Genomic DNA, 26,929 nt, shown 5'->3' with positions numbered 1-26,929 from the left:
TTGTTTGGAATTCTCTCTGCCAGTGAACAATGGAGGCCGAGTCATTGAATGTATTCAAGGCTGAGTTAGACAGATTTTTGATTGACAAGGGAGATGAGGGTTATGGAGGACAGGTAGGAAAGTGGAGCTGAAACCTCAATCAGATCAGCCATGATCTTAGTAAATGGCAGAGCAGGCTCACAGGTCCGAATGGCCAACTCCTGCTCCTATTTCTTATCTTCTTAAGACCTTAAGAAGTGTTTCCCTTTTTAAAACCAAATCAGAAATAAAAGGAAACTTGTAAAACTACATTGTTTTGTTATTCCCTGTGTCTTACCATGCTCCTCAGTCCCTTTGGTAGCCACTGGCCATGGAGGCCTCAAGCATACCTGCCGACACCATTTACCCCTTCTCCAGGCACCAAAACCCCACCCCTGGCTTCAGACAAGGCTGCAGCAGAGAAGCACACAGCTGGCACAGACCACAAGCCCCACACAAACCATGTACAACCTGGACCTGCGGGTCAGCACCTTGGGTAGGTGCAGGGCCAGACCCACGATCCCTGCTCTCTGCACCCACTGAGGTTTGGCATCTTGCGCACTGCATGGCACAGTATCACAGTGGGCACTGAGACCTTGTGGTGGTGTTTTAGGGGGGGTGGGGTGCGGGGGGCGGTGGGGAAGGAGGGGAAGGGAGTGGTGGTGGTGTGGGGGAGCTCACCCTCAATTCTGTCCTGGTCATGTCCTTAATGCAGTTGATGGGTTTTGTGTTTCTACAGGTACAATGGTCCAAACCTGCTGCTTAAATACGACAAAGTCAAAAAAAGGCTCCAGAACATAGCAGTTGATGAGCACACCTCTCCTTACTACTCTCTCCGCGATCGCCAGGGCAATGCTATAGGTGTGGCAGCCTGTGACATCGATGGTGACGGAAGAGAAGAAATATACTTCCTCAACACCAATAATGCATTTTCAGGTACTTAGGGACTGAGACTTAAAAAGACCAAGGTTCATCTAGTTTGCTTTCTATCAACCTGGTAGTCTCATAATACAATAATAATGGAGTTGTTAACCAGTCATAATAATTAATCTCTATCAATGAGTCTACAAAAGAGCCAGACATGAGGCGAGGGAAACATCGATGTGGAGAACTTCAAATTTACATGCTTACAGTCACTTGTTCCTTTCAAGCATTGTTAAACGGCACATGTCATGTTCCAATTTACTCTTAAATACTACATCCCAACACGTTATTTTCTGAAAGACATTGATCTAATTTGTATTCGTATGAGTTAATTTTAATTGTTGATGATACATTGGAAACCTCTCATTTTATCCAAGCCAAATTTCCTTCTTTTTGCATTAATTTTACACTTCTGGAAGTGAGGAATGTTGTTCTGAGGGAATTGAAGACATTCCTTGTTTCCTGCACCCAGCATTGTCAGGTCAAGTCCAGCACAGGTTAAGTGCAGAGTAAAGAAAACAAATGTCTCCACACAAAACACCAACAAAGGCTGATCAACAGCTTCAGGGATGTGTCAACTCAAAGGCCCGCCCTCTGAGTCTAGACCGATGGTAGGATCTTGTAACGTGTGCAAGCTGCCATCACTTGAACAATGTAAGGTTGTGGAAAGGGTTGCAAGGATAATTTTTCATTTCATTTGGAGAAATCAGATTGTTTTGAATTCTATTGGTGCTTTCTCTAACAACGTCCAAGTTAAAGCTTCAGTTTGTGTAGGACTGTTCCCCCTCCTCCTCCCAGTTCATCCACTTTTTCTTAGGCAGTCCCTCGGGATCGAGGATGTGGTGCCTCCACTCCAGCTCGAAGGGTTCGGAGTTAGCTGACAAGTCCAGTGTGCAATCTGCAGACTCTGCCAACATGCAGGGCAGGCGGTGCTCGAAGGGTTGGGTGGAGAGTTCATTTGGAGGCTTGTGCCTCGACTTCACCTCTTCACGTTCCCAACAAAGGGCGGAATTGTCCCAGATTTGCACTAAGTGCGATAGTGTTTTACCTGTCGGCCACGATGCCGGGTTTTCACGCCCTGGCGTCCAAAACCTGCCGTGTTACTTACGCATTCCCAGGATACACGGCAGCTCCATGGTGAGCAGGCTCTCATTCGTCTGCCACGCCATCACCTCACCGCTTCATCACGCCAGGCACCACATTTAAGCTCCAGCCACACTCCATGCTTCCAGCCCAGGACTGCAGCAAAGAACTCATGGCCCTGAAAGGCCTTTTGGACATTGTGGAGGCTCACTGTGATGTCCTGTATCTCTGCTCTGGCTGCAGGAGGGGAAGCAACATTACCACTTCAGCTTGGTAGGCGATGGCAGTGGTGATCAGTGCCAGTGCTGCACAGAAAAGGTCGGCCATTCAGTGCAGATAGAGGGTGAATGATCTCATCCGTTAGCCAGGGTAAGGCAACCATCTCCTCACTCTAAACTCACACACTCACAAGCCCATCACACATTCACTGGCATCTCCCTCACTGTCAACTCGAGGGACATCACCACTCACTCTCTCTCACACACCCTCACATCTCCATCTGGCCTCATCTCCTCTGGAGACTGCCTCCTCAGACATCACCATTCTTGAGGCCACTTGCACAGATCAACATGTGGCCCCCCACACACATACCCTGGGATACCCTCCTTCCCCAGTACAGCTCTCGTCCTGCAGCCCCTTCCCTTGCCTGAGGCCACTTCTCCCCCTTCCCCAAGCAAGCCCTAGCCCTGCAGCCGGTGAAAAGCCAGCCACATACAGCTGGTCTGGTAGGTAGAGACAGGCCCGTGAGCCTCCCTAAAAGTGATGTGGTGCTGTCTGTGAAGCTTGGTGCTGATGACTGCGAGTGCTGCCCGAAGCAAGGTAGGCAAACAAACCTTGAAATCCCGAGTGAAGTGCAGCTCACCAGGTGCACATCCCTTATCTGCTGTTGTGAAACACGTCGGCGTGTTTTCCCACCATTGTGGACGGACAATCTAGTGGGGGGAGGGAACGATTCTGGCGGGTGGTCTAATAATGACATGCTGATGTATTACATTGAGTTTCCCAGTCTGATGAACGCGACCCACCATCAACGGACTGAGCGGACGATCGCCAACTGGTTTCATGCCATCGTGAAACCGATCGTGCCACATTGTCCGCTCACGCCACCGAACACGCCCAACACCAACTGGCACAGAAAATCCCGGCCATAGTCTCTCGATGTGTTCGGTACCTTTTCCCGAATGAACTTTCTCCATTTTGGTCGGTCACAAGCCAGGGTCTTCCGTGAGTGGGCGGGGATGTTTGACCTCTTCAGGGACATCCCTAAAGCGTCTCCGCTGTCCTTCTGGGAGTCCCCTGCCGTGACTGAGGTCCGAGTAGAGCAGTTGCTTCAGGAGTCTGGTGTCAGGGGGATAGAACGACATGTCCTGTCCAGCAGAGCAGGTTTTGAGTGATTAGCGCCTTGATGCTGGACAAATTGGCTTGGGAAAGGACACTGCTGTTGGATCACCTTTCTTGCTACTGGATTTCGAGGATCTTGCGAAGGCACTGCTGTTGATACTTCTCCAAAGCTTTGAGCTGCCTGCTGTAGGTAATTCTATCTTCCCCCTCCCTCCCCAGATTCACGCTGCCCTCAGTCCTGTTCTTGGTTTTGAAGTCTTCCTGCTGGGTGGCACAGGACTGAAGAGAGAGAACTGTTAACAATACTGACTAACGCAGGCACTAAGGGGGGAAGTTGGGTGATCAGCAGTTTAGTAGGAATACGGCTGGGGGAACAGGAGGTGGGTGTTATGGACAGGATGACCTCACAGAGGGCAGGAGGGGAGACAGGAGAGAAACGAGCTAGGGCAAGGTGAATTTTAAAGGAAGTTTGACCCAGTGGGCTATTAGAAGGGTGGGGTGGGGGGGGTAGTGAGGCAGAGGCAGCTGATTGGATGCTTTTGAGCTTGGTAACAAAGAAGTTCCTAAGCTCCCCGATCCTATAGTTGGAGGTGAGGGTGGAGGGGGCAGGGGAGAGGGGTTTAAGAAGACAATTTGCAGTGGAGGAAAGAAGTTGCGGGCTTTCTTTGCAATCCAGGATGATCCTGGGTTAGTGAGTGGTTTTAGAAGACGAGAGCAGGACCTGATAGTGTTTTAAAAGGTCCAGCCGGATCTGGCAGTGAATGGGTAAATCAGTTTAAATCATTGAATGGGTAAATCAGTTTAAATCAGTGAATCGGTAAATCAGTCGTCCGTCATATTATTTCAAGTTTGCATCTCTATCAGACTCCAGGGAGCAGAGATTAGGGCCATACCAGAAGGATTGACCAGGGTGAGAGAGAATCAAGGTTTATTGGGGACTGTCCCTCCACCACCGACGCACAGTGGCAGCAGTGTACACCATCTACAAGATGCACTGCAGCGACTCAACCAGGCTCCTTCCAAACATCTTCTAAAATCCCGAGCTTTACCACTTAGAAGGACAAGGGCAGCAGATACATGGGAACACCACCACCTGGAAGTTCCCCTCCAAGTCACTCACCGTCCTGACTTGAAAATATATCACCGTTCCTTCACTGTCACTGGGTCAAAATCCTGGAACTCCCTCCCTAACAGCACTGTGGGTGTACCTACACCACATGGACTGCAGCGGTTCAAGAAGGCAGCTCACCACCCACCACCTTCTCAAGGGGCAATTAGGGATGGGCAATAAATGCTGGACCCAGCCAGTGACCCCCACATCCTGTGAATGAATAATAAAAAGGGCATCAATGATGGAGGTGAGAGTGTGGTTGAGCAAATTAGTAGCTGCAGAAATGCAGTAAAATAAGGGATTACGGCTAGACAGTAGATATTTTGAACTGTGGAATGGATTATTCTAGGGGTGGATGCAGAAAGAGGAGCACAGCCATCCTCAAAAACCCAGCCACATTACTCCAACAGTGTGTCTCAGCGCCAGCTGTGCAAGTACTCCTCCTAGTACTGCATCTTTACCTCAAACCATTCACCATGTGAACTTCCATTAGTACTTAATTAGTCAGCAGTTTTGTGCTGAAGGGCCATTTTATGTCTTGGGTAAGTGAGTTCATTGGCCAACCGAACTCTAACTGCACACCTTCCTATGTTCTCTTCAGTTGCTGCTTGCAATCCATAACGGGGAGAGACTGATGTAGGAATAAACAGTGATGGTTTATTGAGACATAGGGCAGAGCACCAGGTCATAGGTGCTCACTCGGAAACCTCCAGAGCTAGACTTACGGTTCCCAGTTGCCCATGCTGTACAGTGATTCGTCAGTGCTGTCACGTGATCAGTGCATTTGCATTATCTTAAAGGGATAGGTACCTCACTTTACCACAGGCCACAAGCTTTAAGCTGCCAGAAGTTATTTCTGAGGGATCTCTTGTCAGGGGGAAGAGGATGAATAAAGGGAGGGAGTGAGACAAAGAGAGGGAGCAAGCAAGAAAAAAAAAGCTAGGGGAGAGAGAGAAAGAGAGAGAGGGAGGGAGAGAGGGAGCGAGCGAGAGAAGAAGTATTTATGGTGTTGTAGGTAGTGTCCTCATACTCAGAAATAAAAATACATACAGTAAATTGCTTGCAAGCTCTTGGCACAGTACAGAGTTGTGGGATTGCACAGTCTGCAAGGAACTGTTGAGCAGCTGCGGTGATATCACACAGCTCACGAGAAAGAATAATAGATTCTTTCAGCTCAGCTTACCTGAAGTCGATAAGGTGGGTTTCTATTACTCAACTAAATCTTAATGATAAATTTGAAAAGTCAATATTTCAGCCAGAGGTGGGGATAACAGCTAGGTTATTTAAACCACCAGGGAAAGCTAGTTGTTTCCACATGCCCTCCAGTAGAGGCACATATCACACGTGACCTGTACTGTACAAGGGTGGGCTTACAACAGTGCCCTTCACCTTGTGTAGGTAAAGACAAGACAGTAAAATCAAGTTGAAAGGGGCTGAATGCTGTTTAACCCGACATCAGTGCAAATGCAACAGCAACTTGCATTTACGTAGCACCTTTAACACAGTAAAACTTCCCAAGGCTCTTCACAGGAACATTGTCAAACAAAATTTGACATCAAACTACGCAAGAATAGATGCCTAAAAACTTGGTCAAAGAGGTAGGTTTTAGGGGGAGTCTTAATGAAGGAGAGAATGGTGGAGAGGATTAGGGAGGGAGCTTTGGCTTCAAGTTGCTGAGGCAACGGCTACTATTGGTGGAGCGATTGAAATCGACGACATGCAGGGGTCCAGAATTGGAGGAACACAGAGAGATCTTGAGGGTTGTCGGATTGTGCACTGGCTGGGGGGAAAACAAGGCCTTGGAGTTGTAACGTAATGAGAGGAGAGAGAAAGAGAAAGGGAGCGAGAGAGAAAGAGAGAGGGGGAGAGAGACAAAGAGAGGGAGAGAGAGAAAAATGGAGAGAGAAAAGCAAAAAGAAGGGGGAAGGTCTGGCTGCGGAAAGATTGAATGAGCGAGGCAGGTGAAGGAAAGCACTGAGGAGCTAGACACTGAAAAAAGAGAGCTGGAGAAAGGCCAGAGAGTTACAAGACATTCTGTCTAGGAAAAGATAATTCTATTCCAGCAAGAGTCTTAGGCAGAGGACATTTAAGAGCTCTGGGAGGATTGTTGCTACAGCCTTTGAACATCGAGACAACTTGGTGCCAATAACAATTAGGAGCTTTTGACTTCTATTAGCCATTGTTGTCCAGCAAGAATATTCCCTTGCCCATTAAATTACTTCCTACAGGTGATGTTTAGCAGAGTAAGGGATGTTTGTCTGACGACTAGGTAGCAGGGAATTTTATGCGGTTGTCATGTGTTGAGTGAATTAATTGATTCACTTTGGCCAAAGGCTCGCTACAAGCACTTTACAACAATTTGGAAATATTACACGAAACAGTATTAATCTGACGACTTTTCCTTTCCTGTCCTGCCCATTAAATATTCAGCGTTGGACTAATAATTGGTGAGCTGATTTGGAGGAATGGCAGAGAGAGAGAGAGAGAGAGAGAGAGAAGAAGAATATGATAAATTATAATTGGGAGATGTGGTCCCCAATCTAGGAGTTGACAGCACAAAGGCACTGGATTGAGAAGAGCAGACAGACATATTCGTTCATAGAAGGAACTGGTTTGGAGTGGGTATCGAGTTCAATCACGTGAGAGAGCTTCCTCATTAACAGAGATACGGGGGCCGTTTTCATCTACCACCTTCCCATTTCTTGGCCTAAAAAATGGGCACCTGGCAAGTTGCACAAAGGGGGAGGGGAAACCCAGCCATCCAGTTGACATCCCAGGCTGATCTTGGAGCAATTTTCAGGTGTGTGAGTAGCCCACCCGCCTGAAACAGGCTTCCCAAATAAACAAATTGGGGTGTTACACTGGTGGTAAATTTCAGGTACAGGTTTGTAGAGTGTGGTACGTTCCTATGTATGCCAAGCTTTGACTGGCCTGACCAGTGACCTTTGCTGACCACTGCGACATTAATTCCCAGTCGAGCAAAGCCTTGATTTTGAACTTCTAACCCTTTGTTTTCAGGAAGCCCTCCTCCAGCTCTATAACCCTCCGAGAACACAGCGCTCCTCCAATCCTGACCCCTTGTAAAACAAAAACAGAATTACCTGGAAAAACTCAGCAGGTCTGGCAGCATCGGCGGAGAAGAAAAGAGTTGACATTTCGAGTCCTCATGACCCTTCGACAGAACCATGAGGACTCGAAACGTCAACTCTTTTCTTCTCCGCCGATGCTGCCAGACCTGCTGAGTTTTTCCAGGTAATTCTGTTTTTGTTTTGGATTTCCAGCATCCGCAGTTTTTTTGTTTTTATCTCTGACCTCTTGTAAAATAGCCAAATTTAATCACTCACCATTGACAGTTATGCCTTCAGCTGTCAAGACCCTAGGCTCTGGAATTCTCTTCCTAAACCTTCCCGAACCGCACTCTCTTCCTTTAAGGTGTTGTCTTTGCCCGAGATTTTGGTCATCTATCCTCAGATCCTGGAACCGGTTGTACCCCTAAGGACCCCACAAAAGCCCCAATACAAAGACTCCATGGAAATTTCCCAGGAAGTTTAACCTGCTTCCCAGGACTCTGAAAAGTTCTCTGATTCTGAGTTCGAGTCGGAGACTTCGGACGCTTCCAATGTACTTACCTAGACAGCCAGGAAATGTTAGACAGAAAAATCCTACTCTGACTCCTGGGTAATTATACCCTCCTCAGCCCCTGACTACCAGCCCTGACCCCCCCCACCCCAACTCTGCTCCTGAACCCCCCACCTTCCAATTCCCCCCAACCCAACCTGACTGGCCCCTACTGCACAAACCCCCCTCCCGCCCTGACCCCCAGGCTCGCTCCCCGACCTGACCTGACTCGCCTCCAACCTGACAAACCCTCCCCATCTGACCTGAGTGCTCCCTGACCCGCCTACCCACTCACCCATCGTGCCCACTTCACCCGCCTGCCACCCTCCCCCACCTGCTCCCCTACCCAGTTTCCCACTTAACCTCACTCGCCCCACGCGCTGACACACCCACACATTCACCCATTCACTAACAGGCTGAAAAGCTGCTTAAATGTTCCAAAGCTTTTCACCGCGTTAGTGAACGCTCACCAGAATATGGCAGCCGGTCCCGTTAAAAAAAAGGGGGCGTGGTTTGTCTTCCGCCTGACCATCCAGCACTATGAGGAAGCGGTTCGAAGGAAGACCACTCCGCGTTTTTGAAGAAGCCGGGATTGGAAGACCTGGCCAGAAGTGCAGAGTTCCGTCGTGGAACGACGGGAAAAACAGGAGCAGAGCGGCAACCTGACAGTGATCGCCTCTACTCGGAAGATTCGGGCCAGGATCTCCTTCTGTGGTTGAGTGTTGAATTGTTTTTGATTACACTCCTGTGAAGTATCTTGGGACATTTTGCTATATTGAAGGTGAAAAAGGAGACACGTCGAAGCTTTTCGTCTTGCACTCACCAGGACACTTCGCGAGAACACCAATATCAGGGGAAAACAACAATTTACACTGAATGTGAAGAGAGTGCTGATTGGTTGGCAGGCGGACTCTGATTGGTAGTGCCATTTCCATGGAGGATGCACCAGTGACAGTGACTGAGAGTTAACTGCCAACCATTGTTTGAAATTTAAACCAGGCAGCTTGACCTGATTGGTCTAGGCATTGCCCTGAGGAATGAGTCAGCGAATGGCAATCACTTATTTTGTTTAGCTGAAACAGGCGCAATGTGTGTACATGTTCTTTCTGCCCGTAAAGAACAGGGCCCTACTCAAGTTCTTTACTGCCAAATGACTATTTATATTGAAGGTGCTATTTAAACACAAGTTGTTATTATTCAAGGGCCCATGGAGCCTGCAAGAAAAAGCAGGTCAAGAAATGTTTAATTTTTGTCTAGCAGGCCCACAGGGTGGTGGCATGGGGAAAGTTCTCATCCTGGACTTACAAATAAAAAAATTCTCAGTTCTTCAGGCCCTGGGACATTTTTTGTTAATTTTCATCCCGTTGCCCCGGTTCTGCCTAAGATTCTGGAAGTAACAAAAGGGAAAATTGAACCAAGCAGGTGAATTGAAACGAAACAGGTTCAAGCGCCAGAGATAAATGAAACCAACAGAAAGTCTATACTTACCAGTAGGATATCCATCAGGGATTGCAAACTACAAACCAATGAGGTGATTTCTCACCAATGAATACCGGAGAATTATTGGAAGTTACCCTATTTGGATGACTTATGTTGAACCTACCATTTGAGTTTCTTGTCATGTGATCTTTATGCCAGTACGCTATTTCAGCAGTAGTTGGTGGTCTTGCTCCACATACACAAAACATTCATACAATTTTGCATGGCTATAAGCTCATACCTTATCAGAAAAATAACATGACTATTTTTTATTCATTGTTGCTTAGGCCAGCATTTATTGCCCATCTCCAAGCGCCCTTGAGAAGGTGGTGGTGAGCTGCAGTCTTGAACCACTGCAATCCACATGGTGTAGGTAGATCCTGGAGGGATTTCCAGGATTTTAGCTCAACAAAAGTAAAGGAGCGGCGATATAGTCCCAAGTCGGCATGGTGTGTGGCTTGGAGGGGGACTTCCAAGTGATGGTGTTCCCATGTGTCTTCTGCTCTTCTCCTTCCAGGTGGTAAGAGGTCATGAGTTTGGAAGGTGCTCTGTCTAAGAAGCCTTGGTGAGTTAGTGCAGTGCATCTTATAGATGGTACACATTGCTGCCATTGTTCATAGGTGTTCGAGGGAGTGAATGCTTGTGGATGGGGTGCCAATCAAACAAGCTGTTTTGTCCTGGATGGTGTCAAGCTTCTTGAATGTTGTGGGGGCTGCACTTATCCAGGCAAGTGGAGAGTATTCTAGCACACTCCTGACTTGTGCCTTGTAGATGGTGGACAGGCTTTGGGGAGTCAAGAGGTGAGTTACTCACCACAGAATTCCCTAGCCTCTGACTTGCTTTTGTAGCCACATTATTTATATGGCTATTCCAGTTTTTGGCCAATGGTAACCCCCAGGAAGTTGCTAATGGGGGATTCAGCGATGGTAATGTCATTGAATGTCAAGTGGCGATGGTTAGACTCTCTCTTGTTGGAGATGGTCATTGCCTGACACTGGTGTGGCATGCATGTTTCTTGCCACTTATCATCCCAAGCTTGAATGTTGTCCTGGTCTTGGTGCATATGGACATGGGCTGCTTCAGTATGTGAGGAGTTGCGAATGAAGCTGAACATTGTGTAATCATCAGCGAACATTCCCACTTCTGACCTTATAATGGAGTGAAGGTCATTGATGAAGCAGCTGAAGATGGTTGGGCCAAGGATACTACCCTGAGCAACTCCTGCAGCAATGTCCTGGAACTGACATGATTGACCTCCAATGATCACAACCACCTTCCTTGGAGAGTTTACCCCCTGATTCCCTTTGAATTAATGTATGCTCAGGCTCCTTGATGCCACACTCAGTCAAATGCTGCCTTGATGTCAAGGGCAGTCACTCTCACCTCACCTCTTGAGTTCAGCTCTTTTGTCCATGTTTGAACCAAGGCTGTAACGAGGTCAGGAGCTGAATGGCCCTGGCGGAACCCAAACTGAGCGCAAAGTGCCACTTGATAGCTCTGTTGATGACCCCTTCCATCACCTCAAGAGTAGACTGATGGGGCGGTAATTGGCCAGGTTGTATTTGTCCTGCTTTTTGTGTACAGCATATACCTGGACAATTTTCCACATAGCCGGGTAGGTACCAGTGTTGTAGATGTACTGGAATAACTTGGCTATGGGCATGGTAAGTTCTGGAGCGCAAGTCTTCAGTACTATGGCTGCAATATTGTCAGGGCCCATAGCCTTTGCAGTATCCAGTTCCTTCAGCCGTTTCTGGATATCTGGTGGAGTGAATCGAATTGACTGAAGACTGGCATCTGTGATGCTGGAGACCTCATCATCATCCCCTCGGCATTTCAGGCTGAAGATGATTGCAAATACTTCAGCCTTATCTTTTGCACGGATGTGCTGGGCTTCCCCATCATTGAGGATGGGGATATTTGGAGACACTTCCTCCAGTGAGATGTTTAATTGCCCACCACCATTTAAGACTGGACGTGGATGGATTACAGAGCTTCGATCTCATCCATTGGTTGTGGGGTTGCTTAGCTCTGTCTATCGCTTGCTGCTTCCGCTGTTTGGCATGCGAGTAGTCCTGTGTTCTAGCTTCACCAGGTTGACACCTCATTTTTAGGTATGCCTGGTGCCGCTCCCAGCATGCCCTCCTGCACTCTTCATTGAACCAGGGCTGATCCTCCAACTTGATGGTAATGGTAGAGTAGGGGATATGCCAGGCCCTGCAGATTGTGGTTGAATACATTTCTGCTGCTGCTGACCCACAGCACCTCATGGACGCCCAGTTTTGAGTTGCTAGATCTGTTTGAAATCTACCCCATTTAGCAAGGGGTGTGGTGCCACCCAGGACGATATGCATTAGACCAGGGCCTGCCTAACCTTCTCCTGCGAGGGGCCGCATTTCAATTCTTTTCTTGCTCAAGGGGCAGATGAGAAAATTTCGGTAAGAGGAGGTGTGGTGCAACATTAAACCTGAATTTCAATAAAATGCTGAGGTGTGATGAAAAGCAACAGCTTGCTGAGCAAAACTAAAGCAATGTCAGAGCAATAACTTGATAACTTTTTAAAAATGAGTAATTAGTAAAAATGACCATTTGAGTGTGAGAGGGTCAAATGGTGTCTGTCCAGCCCACTCCCAGTCTCAGGGTTCTTACTCACCCACACCCACACCCACACCCACACCCACTGTGTGAGGTGCTGCTAGTGTGTTGGTGCGTCAGGGTGAGAGTGAGTGTAAACTCTGAGACTGGGAATGAGCCAGATATATCCACACTCACTCTCTCACTCACACTTGCTCCCTCACACACATATGCACTTACTCACACACACACATGTGCTTATTCACACACACACTCGCTCCCTCACACACACACTCGCTCCCTCACACATACACGCAGTTACTCATATACGCGCTTACACACATACATAGTTATTCACACACATGCAGTTACTCACACATGCGCTAACTCACACACGCACATTTACTCACACACACGCTTACACAAACGCTTACTCACACACACACGTCGTTACTCACACATGCAATTACTCACATACTTGCTTACTCACACATATGCGCTTACTCACACACGCAATTACTCACATACGCATTTACTCACACAAACACGTAGTTACTCACACACGCAATTACTCACATACGTGCTTACTCACACACATACACGCTAACTCACACAAACACGAAGTTACTCACACACATACACGCTTACTCACACAAACACGAAGTTACTCACACACATACACGCTTACTCACACAAACACGCAGTTACTCACACACACGCAGTTACTCACACACACGCTTACAGACGTGCTTACTCACACACATTCGCTCACACAGAAACACACACACACTCACCCCACCTGCAGCCACTTTTCGCTCTACCACCAACAGCCACTCTTTAAACCCCCACCATCAGCAGTTGCTCTCTCCCCCACCTCGGCAGTCACTCTCTCCCCCGGCTCAGCAGCCCCTCTATCTCTTCCCCGCTCCCCAAAAACCTCCCTCCGTCCCTCCCCATCAGACCCACCGCTGAGCATCATACTGTTTTGTCAGGCCTCAGACCGAAGGAAGCTGCTTCTCCAATCAGAGACTGGATCTCTCCCACCCTTGCTGCTGATTGGCTCGCTACTGACCCTGTCAACAGCAAACATGGGAGGGAAACAGCCTGTGATTGGAGGAGCAGAAGCTCGCAGAATCTTCACATTTACTTACTGGCGTTTTAAACATGGGGTCCGCGAGTTGGGTAGAAAGGCCTGGCAAACCACAAAGTGGCCCCCGGGCCTCGGAGTGGCTTCCGGGCCTCGGAGTGGTTCATGGGTCTCGGAGTGGCTCATGGGCCTCAGAGTGGCTCATGGGCCTCAGAGTGGTTCATGGGCCTCGGAGTGGCTCATGGCCCTCGGAGTGGTTCATGGGCCTCAGAGTGGTCCCTGGGCCGTTCATGGGCCTCGGATTGATTCATGGGCCTCGGACTGGTTCATGCGCCTCGGAGTGGCTTCCGGGCCTCGGAGTGGTTCATGGGCCTCAGAGTGGTTCATGGGCCTCAGAGTGGCTCCCGGGCCTCGGAGTGGTTCATGGGCCTCGGAGTGGCTCATGGGCCTCGGAGTGGTTCATGGGCCTCAGAGTGGTCCCCGGGCCGTTCGTGGGCCTCGGAGTGGTTCATGGGCCTCGGAGTGGCTTCTGGGCCTCGGAGTGGTTCATGGGCCTCGGAGTGGCTCATGGGCCTCGGAGTGGCTCATGGGCCTCGGAGTGGTTCATGGGTCTCAGAGTGGCTCCCGGGCCGTTCGTGGTCCTCGGAGTGGTTCATGGGCCTCGGAGTGGCTCATGGGCCTCGGACTGGTTCATGGGCCTCGGAGTGGCTTCCAGGCCTCGGAGTGGCTCATGGGCCTCGGAGTGGTTCATGGGTCTCAGAGTGGCTCCCGGGCCTCGGAGTGGTTCATGGGCCTCGGAGTGGCTCATGGGCCTCGGACTGGTTCATGGGTCTCAGAGTGGCTCCCGGGCCGTTCGTGGGCCTCGGAGTGGTTCATGGGCCTCGGAGTGGCTCATGGGCCTCGGACTGGTTCATGGGTCTCAGAGTGGCTCCTGGGCCGTTCGTGGGCCTCGGAGTGGTTCATGGGCCTCGGAGTGGCTCATGGGCCTCGGACTGGTTCATGGGTCTCAGAGTGGCTCCCGGGCCTCGGAGTGGTTCATGGGCCTCGGAGTGGCTCATGGGCCTCGGACTGGTTCATGGGCCTCGGAGTGGCTTCTGGGCCTCGGAGTGGTTCATGGGCCTCGGAGTGGCTCATGAGCCTCGGAGTGGTTCATGGGCCTCAGAGTGGTCCCCGGGCCGTTCGTGGGCCTCGGAGTGGTTCATGGGCCTCGGAGTGGCTCATGGGCCTCGGACTGGTTCATGGGCCTCGGACTGGTTCATGGGCCTCGGACTGGTTCATGGGCCTCGGAGTGGCTTCTGGGCCTCGGAGTGGTTCATGGGCCTCGGAGTGGCTCATGGGCCTTGGAGTGGTTCATGGGTCTCAGAGTGGCTCCCGGGCCTCGGAGTGGTTCATGGGCCTCGGAGTGGCTTCTGGGCCTCGGAGTGGTTCATGGGCCTCAGAGTGGTCCCCGGGCCGTTCGTGGGCCTCGGAGTGGTTCATAGGCCTCGGAGTGGCTCATGGGCCTCGGACTGGTTCATGGGCCTCGGAGTGGCTTCTGGGCCTCGGAGTGGTTCATGGGCCTCGGAGTGGCTCATGGGCCTCGGAGTGGTTCATGGGTCTCAGAGTGGCTCCCGGGCCTCGGAGTGGTTCATGGGCCTCAGAGTGGTCCCTAGGCCGTTCATGGGCCTCGGAGTGGTTCATGGGCCTCGGAGTGGCTCATGGGCCTCAGAGTGGTCCCCGGGCCGTTCATGGGCCTCGGAGTGGTTCATGGGCCTCGGAGTGGCTCATGGGCCTCGGACTGGTTCATGGGCCTCGGAGTGGCTTCCGGGCCTCGGAGTGGTTCATGGGGCTCGGAGTGGCTCATGAGCCTCGGAGTGGCTCATGGGCCTCAGAGAGGTCCCCGGGCCGTTCATGGGCCTCAGAGTGGTTCATGGGCCTCAGAGTGGTCCCCGGGCTGTTCATGGGCCTCGGAGTGGTTCATGGGCCTCAGAGTGGTTCATGGGCCTCAGAGTGGTCCCCGGGCCGTTCATGGGCCTCGGAGTGGTTCACGGGCCTCGGAGTGGCTCATGGGCCTCGTTGTGGCTCATGGGCCTCGGAGTGGCTCATGGGCCTCGGAGTGGTTCATGGGCCTCGGAGTGGCTCATGGGCCTCGGAGTGGCTCATGGGCCTCGGAGTGGCTTATGGGCCTCGGAGTGGTTCATGGGCCTCGGAGTGGCTCCCGGGCCACAGGTTGCATTAGAGGAACACAGGTGATTGTGTGTCATTTTAATATGTCCCAATTTTTATTTTCACTGCAGCCCAAGCGTCAGGTTAAGGCTATTTAAGAGGTAGGCAAGATTTCAGGTAGTAATTATTGTGAGTTTGGAGACAATAGAGTAGATTTTGACATTGTGCATCAGCAGCTATTAACACGCTAACACTGGTTTTACACAATTATGCAAAGTTAAAATCTATTTTATTATCTTGAAACTATCCATAGTTCTACACAAATCCTTTGAAGTCTCTTAAAATGCGTTCGTCTGACACCTTACTATTCCCCCAGAGAAATCTAATCGACCTAATCGTTAGCCTTGATCACCATTCTTTCAATTCAGTGATATTAATATTGACATCTGTCTTGTTAAACTATTATCTTTATTACATTGGGAGACCTCACAATGCCTTGCCTTCCTATGGCCAATCAGAAAGTGACTCGACTGTTCATTAACCAATTGGATAACCTTCACCGTCAGCCATACAACCTTTTCCTCCATGTCCAATATTCCTGTAACAAAAGAGACAAGATTGTTCAAGGAAATTCTTTTTTAAATTACCATTTTTCAAAGCCACAATGATCTTTTTCTCCTTGGGCTGCACAAAGCGGTTACCTGGAGATTAATCTTCAATTCCTGAAGACTCCAAATTAATCCTGGAGAGTTGGCAACCCACCAGCAAGCGGTGATTTTGTGCCTATGAGTCTTAGCTTTATGTAATCTGTAATGTTGCCAAATAAATGTAGATTAGTTCTTATCTTTTGAAATAGATTAGTTTGAAAACAGAAAATACTGTGACTATTTCGTGTCCAAACCTATCCAAAAGAACCTGGCCTTGAATTTGCTCAGGTTCTCTCCTAAACTGTACCGTCTACAAGATGCTCTGCAGCCAACAATCCTTCGACAGCACCTTCCAAATCCGTGACCTCTACCACCTAGAAGGACAAGGGCAGCAGGTACACAGGAACACCACCACCCGGAAGTTGGCCTCCAAGTCATTCACCATCCTGACTTGGAAATATATTGGCCGTTCCTTCACTGTCGCTGGGTCAAAATCCTGGAATCCTAACAGCACTGTGAGTGTACCTACACCACATGGACTGCAGCGGTTCAAGAAGGCGGCTCACCACCACCTTGTCAAGGGCAATTAGGGGTGGGTAATAAATGCTGGCCTAGCCAGAGACGACCAGATCCCATGAACAAAGAAAAAAAAATGTCCTACCATAACTCCACCAAGAATCTGGAAACTCCACCGTGACCCAGACACATTAGGTGCTGGTCTTACACCGACATTTCTAGAGGCATTGGCAGCCCCCGATCAAAGTCTGTGATGGAGAGGGACATTGCTTGTGTTACCAACTCTCCTGGATTTCCCAGGAGTCTCCAGAGATCTTCAGGACACTGCTGTGAGGAACACAGGAGAAGGATCATGTTGGGGTGGGGGGGGCGGAGGGGGCATCGGGAAGGTGGTGGGGGTGGGGGGGGGGTGCGGTTCTGGGGTGGTGGTTGGCATTGAGAAAACAATGGGAAAAAGGCCATTTGAATGAAAGCCGAGCATCGTCTAATCAAGCAACAAAGGGTTCATTCACTTTCCAGTTGGGTCAGTGAATTGGAGCAGAAAAGGATGGACATGTTGAGTGACCAATGGTGAAAGTTTGGGGGCGGAGATATTCCTGACTAAAGCTAGCGATTCCAGACCTGGCAGGGTACGGAGACTCTGAATCTGGGAGTTTCTGCTTCCTCAAGGAATCGGCATTTAGTGGGACACAATCTAAAATGGACAGCTGCAAGGCTGAGTGAGGAAAGGTGTTCTAGCTTCCAAAAAGACCCAGTACGACAGTTCAGGATGGGATTGGGACCTGGATCTCTAAAGCTGACTGTTGAAATATACTTATTACGCCCCCCCCCCCTAATCCCCCATCCCTGTCTCTGTCCTGACGTAAAGCACCCAGATTCTTCTTTGGGAGTAGATGAAGCGAGAGAACAGCCATTGCCAGGAGACCATCTTATGCCACCATTCCCTGGGATTGGCAGGCAGGGAGTGCTCCAGCAGAATCCTCCTTCTAATAAAGGATCATCGAAATTTACAGCACAGAATGAGGCCATTCAGCCCATCGTGTCCATGCTGGCCGACAAGTAGCCACCCAGCCCGATCCCACTTTCCAGCTATTGGCCCATAGCCTTAGGCCACGGAACGTCAAGAGCATACCCAAGTGTTTTTTTTTTAATGAGGGTTTCTGCCTCTACCACCTTTTCAGGCAGTGAGTTCCAGATCCCCACCGTCCTCTGGGTGAAAAAGTTTCCCCTCGAATTCTGTCTATACCTCCTACCCCTTATCCTAAATCGAATTGTCAGAGTTTTGCTGGGGCTTCTGAGGTCACGTCGCCTCAGATTTGCAAGGCTTCCAAGTTCATCAAAAACCAAACACTGCGGATGCCGGAGATCCGAAACAAAAACCGAAAACGCTGGGAAAAACTGAGCAGGTCCGGCAGCATCCGTGGAATGAGAAACGGAGTCAATGCTTCCGAAGAAGAGTCATGCTGGTCCTGAAGCGTTAACTCTGTTTCCCTCTCCGCAGATGCTGCTGGGCCTGCTCAGTTCTCCCAGAATTTTCCGTGTTTGTTTCATTACCTAAGTTCACTGCTTTCAACGCCAAAACAGAATTACGTGACACTCCATCTCTGGTGCGTGACACCGCCACCGCACCCCCCCCCCCCCCCCACCGCCCCCACCCCCCACCCTCTCTCCCCACCTCCACCACCACCGACTGGTCACCATAGTCCAGTTGCTGACCTCCGAGAAGCTGGGCCAATCCCATCATGCACTTGTTGCAGAGAGAGAAAAGCAAGACGAGCGCTCTGGCCGCCAGAAAACCATCAGCGTAGCCACAAAGCAACTTGGGTTCAGGTTGGGCTGAATTGTGTGCTTTATCCTCTCGAGCATGAAGCCGCATGAGTAAAGAATGAAATATGTACCGTTATTGGCACACAAAAAAATGCAGCCGCCACTGAATTGTTCTCCATTGTAATTGGAATCCCGTCTGTTCTGCTGACCTGCGCCATAGAGTCATAGGGCAGAATTTTGCCGTCGGCGAGCAGGGGGGCGGAACCCCCGACGTCACCCCGCCCCATTTAAATTTTCAGGAAGGCGGGGGCGCAGCAAAATCAGCTGTGGGCCCGTCGCCCTGTCAATGGCCAATTGAGGCCATTGACAGGATCATTTAACCAATTAAAGGACCTGCCCGTCCAACCTTAAGGCTGGCGGACAGGCCAGGAACCCCAGCAGCAACTAATAAAAAACATGAAACCTCATCCACCGGCGGGATGAGGTTTTATGCCGGGTTTTAAAAATCGTAATAAAGTTGTTCTGTGAATTATGAACATGTCCCAACTCGTGTGACGTTGTCACATGAGGGGACATGTAAGGGATTTTTCTTTTCTCTATTTTTAATAGTTTTAAAAATCAAGTCGATCTCCCCGAGGCTGCACTTAGCCTCAGGGAGATGTGCGCTCTTACGTGTGCATGCATGAAAGAGCACACTCTCGCTTTTAGGGATTCTCCCCCGTTGGCACAGGGAGCACATAGCGCTTCCCACCGGACATCATGCACTGGGACACCCAGATCCCTCTGAATCTCAGAGCTCTGCAATCTCTCACCATTTAGATAATAAGCTTCTTTCTTATTTTTCCTGCCAAAATGGACAATTTCCCACTTTCCCACATTATATTCCATGTGTCAGATCTTTGCCCACTCACTTAACCTATCTATGTCGCTTTTTAGCCTCTTTATGTCCTCTTCACAATTTACTTTCCTACCTATCTTTGTATCATCACCAAATTTAGCAAGCATTCCTTCGGTCCCTTCACCCAAGTCATTTATATACATTGTAAACAGTTGAAGCCCCAGCACTGATCTCTGTGCCACACCACTCATTATATTTTGCCAACCAGAAAAAGACCCATTTATGCCAAATCTCTGCTCCCTGTTAGCTAGCCAATTTTCTATCCATGCCAATATGTTACCCCCTACATCATGAGCTTTTATTTTTTGCAATAACCTTTGATGTGGCACCTTGTCAAATGCCTTCTGGAAATCCAAGTACAGTACTTCCACCCTTTTATCCCTGGCATATGTTAATTCTTCAAAGATCTTCAGTAAGTTGCTTAAACATGACTTCCCTTTTACAAAATCATGTTGATTCTGTCTGATTGCTTTGATTTTTTCTAAGTGCCCTGCTATAACATCTTTAATAATAGCTTCTAACATTTTCCCTGTGACAGATGTTAGACTAACTGGCCTATAGTTTCTTGCTTACTGTCTCCCTGCCTTTTTGGATGAAGGAGTTTACCTTTGATATTTTCCAATCTACTAGAACATGCCCCAAATCTAGGGAATTTTGGAAAATTAAAACCAACGCATCAACTATCTCAGGTCCCGCAGCATCTGTGGAGAGAGAAACAGAACCAACGTTTCAAGTCTGTATGGCTTCTTCAGTGCTCGAAATGTTAACTCTTTCACCGATGCTACCAGACCTGCTGAGTTTTTCCAGCATTTTCTGTTTTTATTTCAGATTTCCAGCATCCGGAGTATTTTGCTTTTATCTTAACATCAACTATCTCACTAGCCACTTCTTTTAAGGACCTAGGGTGAAGTCCATCAGGGCCTGGGGATTTGTCAGCACACAGCCCCAACCATTTGCTAAGTACCACTTCCCCGGTGACTATAATTTTTCTGTGTTTCTCCCTCCCTTCCATTTCTGAATTTACAGCTATTTCTGGGATGTTACTTGTATCCTCTATTGTGAAGACCAATGCAAAATATCAGTTCAATTCGTCTGTCATCTCCTTATTTTCCATTATTAATTCCCCAGACTCACTTTCTATCGGACCAATGCTCACTTTGTTAACACTTATCGTTTTTTTAATATCTCTAGAAACTCTTACTATCTGCCTTTATATTTCTAGCTAGCTTTCTCTCGTACACTCATTTTTCCTTCCTCATCAATCTTTTGGTCTTTTTTTGCTGTTTTTTATATTGTGTCCAATCTTCTGACCTGCCACCCATTTTTTTAAAGTTTGAAACTGTCTTTAACTTTTTTAGTTAACCACAGATGGTGGGCTCTCCCCTTGGATTTATTCTTTTTCGTTGGAATGTATCTTTTCTTTGTATTCTGAAATAACCTCTTAAATGTCTGCCACTGCATCTCTATTGACCTATTCATTAACCTAGATTACCAGTTCACTTCAGCTAACTGTGCTTTCATGCCCTCACAATTGCCCTGATTTAAGTTTAAAATACTAGCCTTGGACCCACTCTTCTCTCCCTCAAACTGAATATAAAATTCAATCATATTATGATCGCTGCTGCCTTGAGGCACCTTCATTATGAGGTCATTAATTAATCCTGTCTCGTTGCACAATACCAGGTCTGGCACAGCCTGCTCTCTGTTCTAAGAAACTATCCCAAAAACATTCTAGGAATTCCTCATTTACGCTACCTTTGCCCATTGATCTTTCCAGTCTATATGCAAATTAAAATCCCCCATGATTATTGCCATACCTTTCTGGCAAGGTCCCATTATTTCTTCCTTTCTACCCCATCCTACAGTGTGGCTATTGTTAGAGGCGGCTGTACACCACTCCCACAAGTAACTTCTTGCTTTTATCTTGACGCATCTCTTCCAGAACTGTTTCTACATCCTGTTTTTCTGAACTTAGGTCATTCCTCTCTATCATTCTAATATTATCATTAATTAACAGAGCCACCCATCCACTTTCCCCTAGCTTCCTGTCCTTCCTAAATGTCACGTACCCTTCAATGTTCAGGTCCCAATCTATGTCATCCGGCAGCCATGTCTCTGTCATGGCTATCAGATCACAGAATCAGAATCATACAGTGCAGAAGAGGCCCTTTGGCCCATCGAGTCTTCCCCAGTAGTAGTCCAGAGGTTCTGCGTTTTAACTTAGTACCTAGCTCTTCATACCCTCTATGCAGAACCTATTTCCTAGTTCTATCTAAGTCGTTGGTACCTACATGCACCATGACCACGAGATCCTCCCTCTCCCACTGCAAGTTCCTCCCCAGCCCTGAGCAGATGTTCCAAACCCTATCACCGGGCAGGCAACACAGCCTTCTGGACTCTTGCTCTTTGCTGCAGAGAACAGTGTCGATCCCCCTCAGTACACTGTCCCCTACTATCACTACATTCATTTTTGCACTCCCCACTGGAATGGCTTCCTGTACCACGGTGCCATGTTCAGTTTGTTCATCCACCCTGCAGCCCCCACTCTCATCCAAACCACCTGAGAGAACCTCAAATCTATTGGACAATTGCAAAGGCTGAGAGTCCTGCATTCCTGCCCTCTGGGTCCCCTTGCCTGCGCCCCCCCTCGCAGTCACACCCTCCAGTCCCTGACCACTGACCAAATCAGAAGACCCTATCCTAAATGGTGTTACTGCCTCCTGATTCAAAGCATCCAGGTAACTATCCCCCTCCCTAATGTGTGGCAGTGTCTGCAGCTCAGCCTCCAGCTCAATAACTCTGAGCCGAGGCTCCTCGGATCTCAAACGTTTACTGCAGACGTGTTTGCTGCGGATCACACTGGCACCTGGGAACTCCCACATGCTGCAGCCTTGATGCATCACATGCCCTGCCATCCTTAATGTGTTATAATTAATTACTCAATTATATTATTCATTTACTTATTTTCCTTTTTTAATAGATTTTATTACATTTTCCACCAGTTTGTATATCATTTTAAATCTTAGGACTGGAACAGACCTTAACCACTACCAGATACTCAGCAAATAGTTGGCTCCTTTCCCTGTAGTAGAGTGAAAAAACAATTCCTATAGGGTGAAAAAGGTAGAAAAAGCAAAAAGAAAAGAGTGGAATGGAATGGGCTGGATGGATCAGAGGATCGTTTCCTGTTCCTGATTGTCTCTATGAATCACTGTCCGCAGGGGTGACTCAGGAGGAAGACAAGGAGGGGAACAATATTGCCTCTAATTTTCCTTCATTGTGCACAGCCCTATTACACGGTGCTGTGTGATTCAGATAGCTGCGTGATCACTTACCAGAGCAACTTCGAGTGAAGATGGGAGGGGAGGCAGCAAATACGTTTATTTTGATTTGGTTCAGTACACTAATCACGTTGTTAGGGCTAAATTCTCGGGTTTAAATAGGGGTGAGTACTCTCTGATAATGCAACTTGCCAAACTCAATTTTAAACGGTGAGACAATCGAACCATTCATCTCGGTTTCTTCCTGTAGCCAGTGACTGATATTATGAAGCACAGGAAATACTGAAAATAAATTATCGGACGTAACAAATTATTACTCCTCTGGCTACAAGGATGTGATTGAACTGATTGCTTGGCATGAAATATAAAGTGGATTTTCAAACTAGATGATACAATTCAGTGAACATGAATAGCAAGCTGTCATATTACTGTCACATGACTTGTCAATGTCAATGCATGTTTTCCTCCAAAACATGAAGCCTCAATCCTGTTCCTTAAGTTCTTAATTTCACTATTGTGAATGCTGTTCTCAATAACAAAGTGAGATTCTCTCAATGGTGGCCTGGAAGGAGCTTTATTCTGTGTCTAACCCCGTGCTGTACCTGTCCTGGGAGTGTTTGATGGGGACAGTGTAGAGGGAGATTTACTCTGTATCTAACCCCGTGCTGTACCTGTCCTGGGAGTGTTTGATGGGGACGGTGTAGAAGGAGCTTTACTCTGTATCTAACCCCGTGCTGTACCTGTCCTGGGAGTGTTTGATGAGGACAGTGTAGAGGGAGCTTTACTCTGTATCTAACGCCGTGCTGTACCAGTCTTGGGAATGTTTGATGGGGAGTGTATAGGGGAAGCTTTACTCTGTATCTAACCCCATGCTGCCCCTGTCCTGGGAGTGTTTGATGAGGACAGTGTAGAGGGAGCTTTACTCTGTATCTAACCCCATGCTGTACCTGTCCTGGGAGTGTTTGACGGGGACAGTGTAGAGGCAGCTTTACTCTGTATCTAACCCCGTGCTGTACCTGTCCTGGGAGTGTTTGATGGGGACGGTGTAGAGGCAGCTTTACTCTGTATCTAACCCCGTGCTGTACCTGTCCTGGGAGTGTTTGACGGGGACAGTGTAGAGGCAGCTTTACTCTGTATCTAACCCCGTGCTGTACCTGTCCTGGGAGTGTTTGATGGGGACGGTGTAGAGGGAGATTTACTCTGTATCTAACCCCGTGCTGTACCTGTCCTGGGAGTGTTTGACGGGGACAGTGTAGAGGCAGCTTTACTCTGTATCTAACCCCATGCTGTACCTGTCCTGGGAGTGTTTGACGGGGACAGTGTAGAGGCAGCTTTACTCTGTGTCTAACCCCGTGCTGTACCTGTCCTGGGAGTGTTTGATGGGGACAGTGTAGAAGGAGCTTTACTCTGTATCTAACCCCGTGCTGTACCTGTCCTGGGAGTGTTTGATGGGGACAGTGTAGAGGGAGCTTTACTCTGTATCTAACCCCGTGCTGTACCTGTCCTGGGAGTGTTTGATGGGGACAGTGTAGAGGGAGCTTTACTCTGTATCTAACCCCGTGCTGTACCTGTCCTGGGAGTGTTTGACGGGGACGGTGTAGAGGGAGCTTTACTCTGTATCTAACCCCGTGCTGTACCTGTCCAGGGAGTAGCTTGATACTAATATTGATTCTGAAAGATTAGTAAAATTCCAACTCACCCACATCATTCAATTCTCCCATGATGACTGCTGTCTTTTCTTCCAGGCATGAGCACATATACCGATAAACTCTTCAAGTTTCGGAATGGAAGGTGGGAAGACATCCTGAGTGATGAGATCAACATCCACAGAGAGGTCGCTAACCGTTTTGCTGGCCGGTCTGTGGCATGTGTGGACCGGAAGGTAAAGGAACTTCCACAGTATTGCATTATATTCAAGCCTGTGGTGTCCTCTCTCAGACAGGTGTGCTGAAGCAGACAGAAATGGTCTTCCCTCACACCCCACGTTACACCCAGTTCCACAGCAACAACAACTTACATTTATATAGCACCTTTAATGCAGTACGGTGCTTCACAGGAGTGATGATCAAACAAAATTTAACACTGAGCCACCTAAGGAGATATTAGGACACTCGGTCAATGAGCTATGTTTTAAGGAGAATCTTAAAGAAGGAGGGAGAGGCAGAGAGGTTAAGAATTCCAGCGCACAGGGCCCAGAGGGAGAGTAGGGCTTAGAGGAGGGGAATTCCAGAGCATAAGGCCTAGAGAGAGACTAGGGCCTAGAGGAGGGGAATTCCAGAACACAGGGCCTAAGAGTGTAGGGTTAAGGAGGGGAATTCCAGAGCGTAGGGCCTAGTAAGTTGTAGGCATGACCACCAATGGTGGAGCAATTAATATCACAGGTGCGCAAAAGGCCAGAATTTGAAGGGCACAGATACCTCAGGCTCCAACAGAATATCTCGAAATCAGCTCTCACCTGGGTGTGGGAGTCTGTGAGAACCCAAGGTCACACCACATCTCAGGAAAGAGCTATTGGCTTTGGGATGGCTGCACCACAGATTGATTAGATAGACACCAGGACTTAGATGTTAAATTATGAGTTCAGGCTGCATAATATTGGCTTACATTTTCACGTCATGCTGGAATCTGCCTCCAGCGCACTCTCAGGCTGTGCGTTCCAGATCCTAACCGTTCCCTGCCTAAATTTTTTCTCTTCGCATGTCACCTCTGCTTCATTTGCCAGTCGCCTTGTGCCTGTGTCCTCTCCTTCCAGCAATGGGAACTGATTCTCCTTATCTGTTCTGTCCAGACCCCTCAAGATTTTGAATAAATTTGGAACTCTGTGTTCCAAAAGGTGATGGGTGTTGGGACAAAAGGGAGCTTTCAAGGCTGAGGTGTTGAGTAAGGGTTTCAGAAGCTACGCAGCAAAGGCGGGCGAATGGAGTTGAGGCGTGTATCAGCTATCATTTCAGTGAGTCACAGAACAGGCTGAAAGGCCTCCTCCTGTTCCTTTTGTTCGAAAGACAAGGACTGTATAAAGAAGATGAGCATGCGGAATAGTTAACGTGTACTCACCAACATGTAGGCTGGAATCTACTTATTGTAACAGGAGGTTTTGATAATTTTGTTGATCTCATGTCTTCTAGCTATTTACACGCAACCTCAGTCATGCCAAAAGCCTTCACATAACATATGCCGCTGGTATAATCTTGAAAATTATTTTGAGATGGATGTAAATATTCTTTCTGGATATTTTTGTTTCACGCATAAGAGGAATACTCACCGTCAAGGTCTGGTGAAGGCTGTGTCGACATCTTCAGTAGACCCATCTTACAATCTGACTTCAGGTCAATGTGGTTCCAGTGGCTGGCACTCTTAACTTTTGAATCGGAAGGTCGTGGGCACAAATTCCACTTCAGGGCTTCAGCACATAAACCAAGTCTGACATTCCAGTGCAGTGTTGAGGACTGGATGATAAACTGAGGGCCTGTCCACTTATTCAAGTGGCCACAGAAGATCTCCGCTGTATACAGGGGAGATGGTGGTGTAGTGGCTATGTCACTGGACTAGTAATCCAGATGCCCAGGCTAATGCCCACCTCGGCAAGATGGTGAAATTTGAATTCAGTAAAAAATCTGGAATTTAAGTTCTGATGATGACCATGAAACCATCGCTGATTGTTGTGAAAACCCATCTGGCTCACTAATGTCCTTACCTAGTCTGGCCTACACGTGACTCCAGATCCACAGCAACTGCCCTCTGAAATGGCCTAGCAAGACGCTCAGTTCGAGGGCCGATTCATGGGCAACAAATGCTGGTCTTGCTAGCAACACCCATACCCCAGGAAAGAATAAAAAGACTATTTGAAGAAGTCGAGTCAGTGTCCAGGCCAACATTCCTCTCTCAGCCAACACCACGAGATTAATGGATCTCACACTCTGCTGCCTATGGCATCTTGCTGTGTGCAAACCTAGCTCTTCTGCACTGCATTTAAAAGTTTATTTTTTTGCATGTGAAGTGCTTGAGAATTGGGATAAGGTCAATGTCAAAATAAACCTTTTCTCACTCTCTTTCTTAGGACTAAACACCCCTTACTTCTTTCCCTAGCTCCCTCCTACAGGCTTTTAAAGCTCATGATTGTCATCAACAATCACTAATACTTGCTTTGTTTTGTCTTTTTTTTTACTATTTGTAACTGGAATTTGGGTACTGCTTGGAAAAGCTGTATTTAGAATTCATCCTTAAGTTGCCCTGGCAATTATTGCCAGTTGAGTGATCATTGTTTGATAATCCGCAGGATGCGGAGATTCAACCACATAGTATAACATGGTCACCTGTGGGTCAGAGCCATAGACCTAGCAACATGCCTTCCCTAAAGGGCATTAGTGCTTGAGTGGGTTTTCAGAACAATCTAGCAACTCTCATAGTCATTTATTTTTCTCGTGTGAGCCCGCAAATTGC

At 48.3% G+C, this 26,929-nt stretch overlaps 1 protein-coding gene across 1 annotated transcript in view; it reads left to right on the top strand.

The window, feature by feature from the left end:
* The window catches only part of crtac1b (cartilage acidic protein 1b), a 288,806-nt gene that overhangs the window by 96,285 nt on the left and 165,592 nt on the right, over positions 1–26,929 (top strand). Inside the window, exons 3-4 of the mRNA XM_041209760.1 lie at positions 758–954; positions 24,235–24,371. Of these exons, the coding sequence (XP_041065694.1) occupies positions 758–954; positions 24,235–24,371 (334 nt within the window). The remainder of the gene's footprint in view (positions 1–757; positions 955–24,234; positions 24,372–26,929) is intronic.

The sequence above is a fragment of the Carcharodon carcharias genome, chromosome 17 (genome assembly GCF_017639515.1).
Source record: "Carcharodon carcharias isolate sCarCar2 chromosome 17, sCarCar2.pri, whole genome shotgun sequence".
Taxonomy (NCBI): domain Eukaryota; kingdom Metazoa; phylum Chordata; class Chondrichthyes; order Lamniformes; family Lamnidae; genus Carcharodon; species Carcharodon carcharias.
Note: the sequence above shows the minus strand (reverse complement) of the source record. Positions and strands in the feature narration are given on the sequence as shown.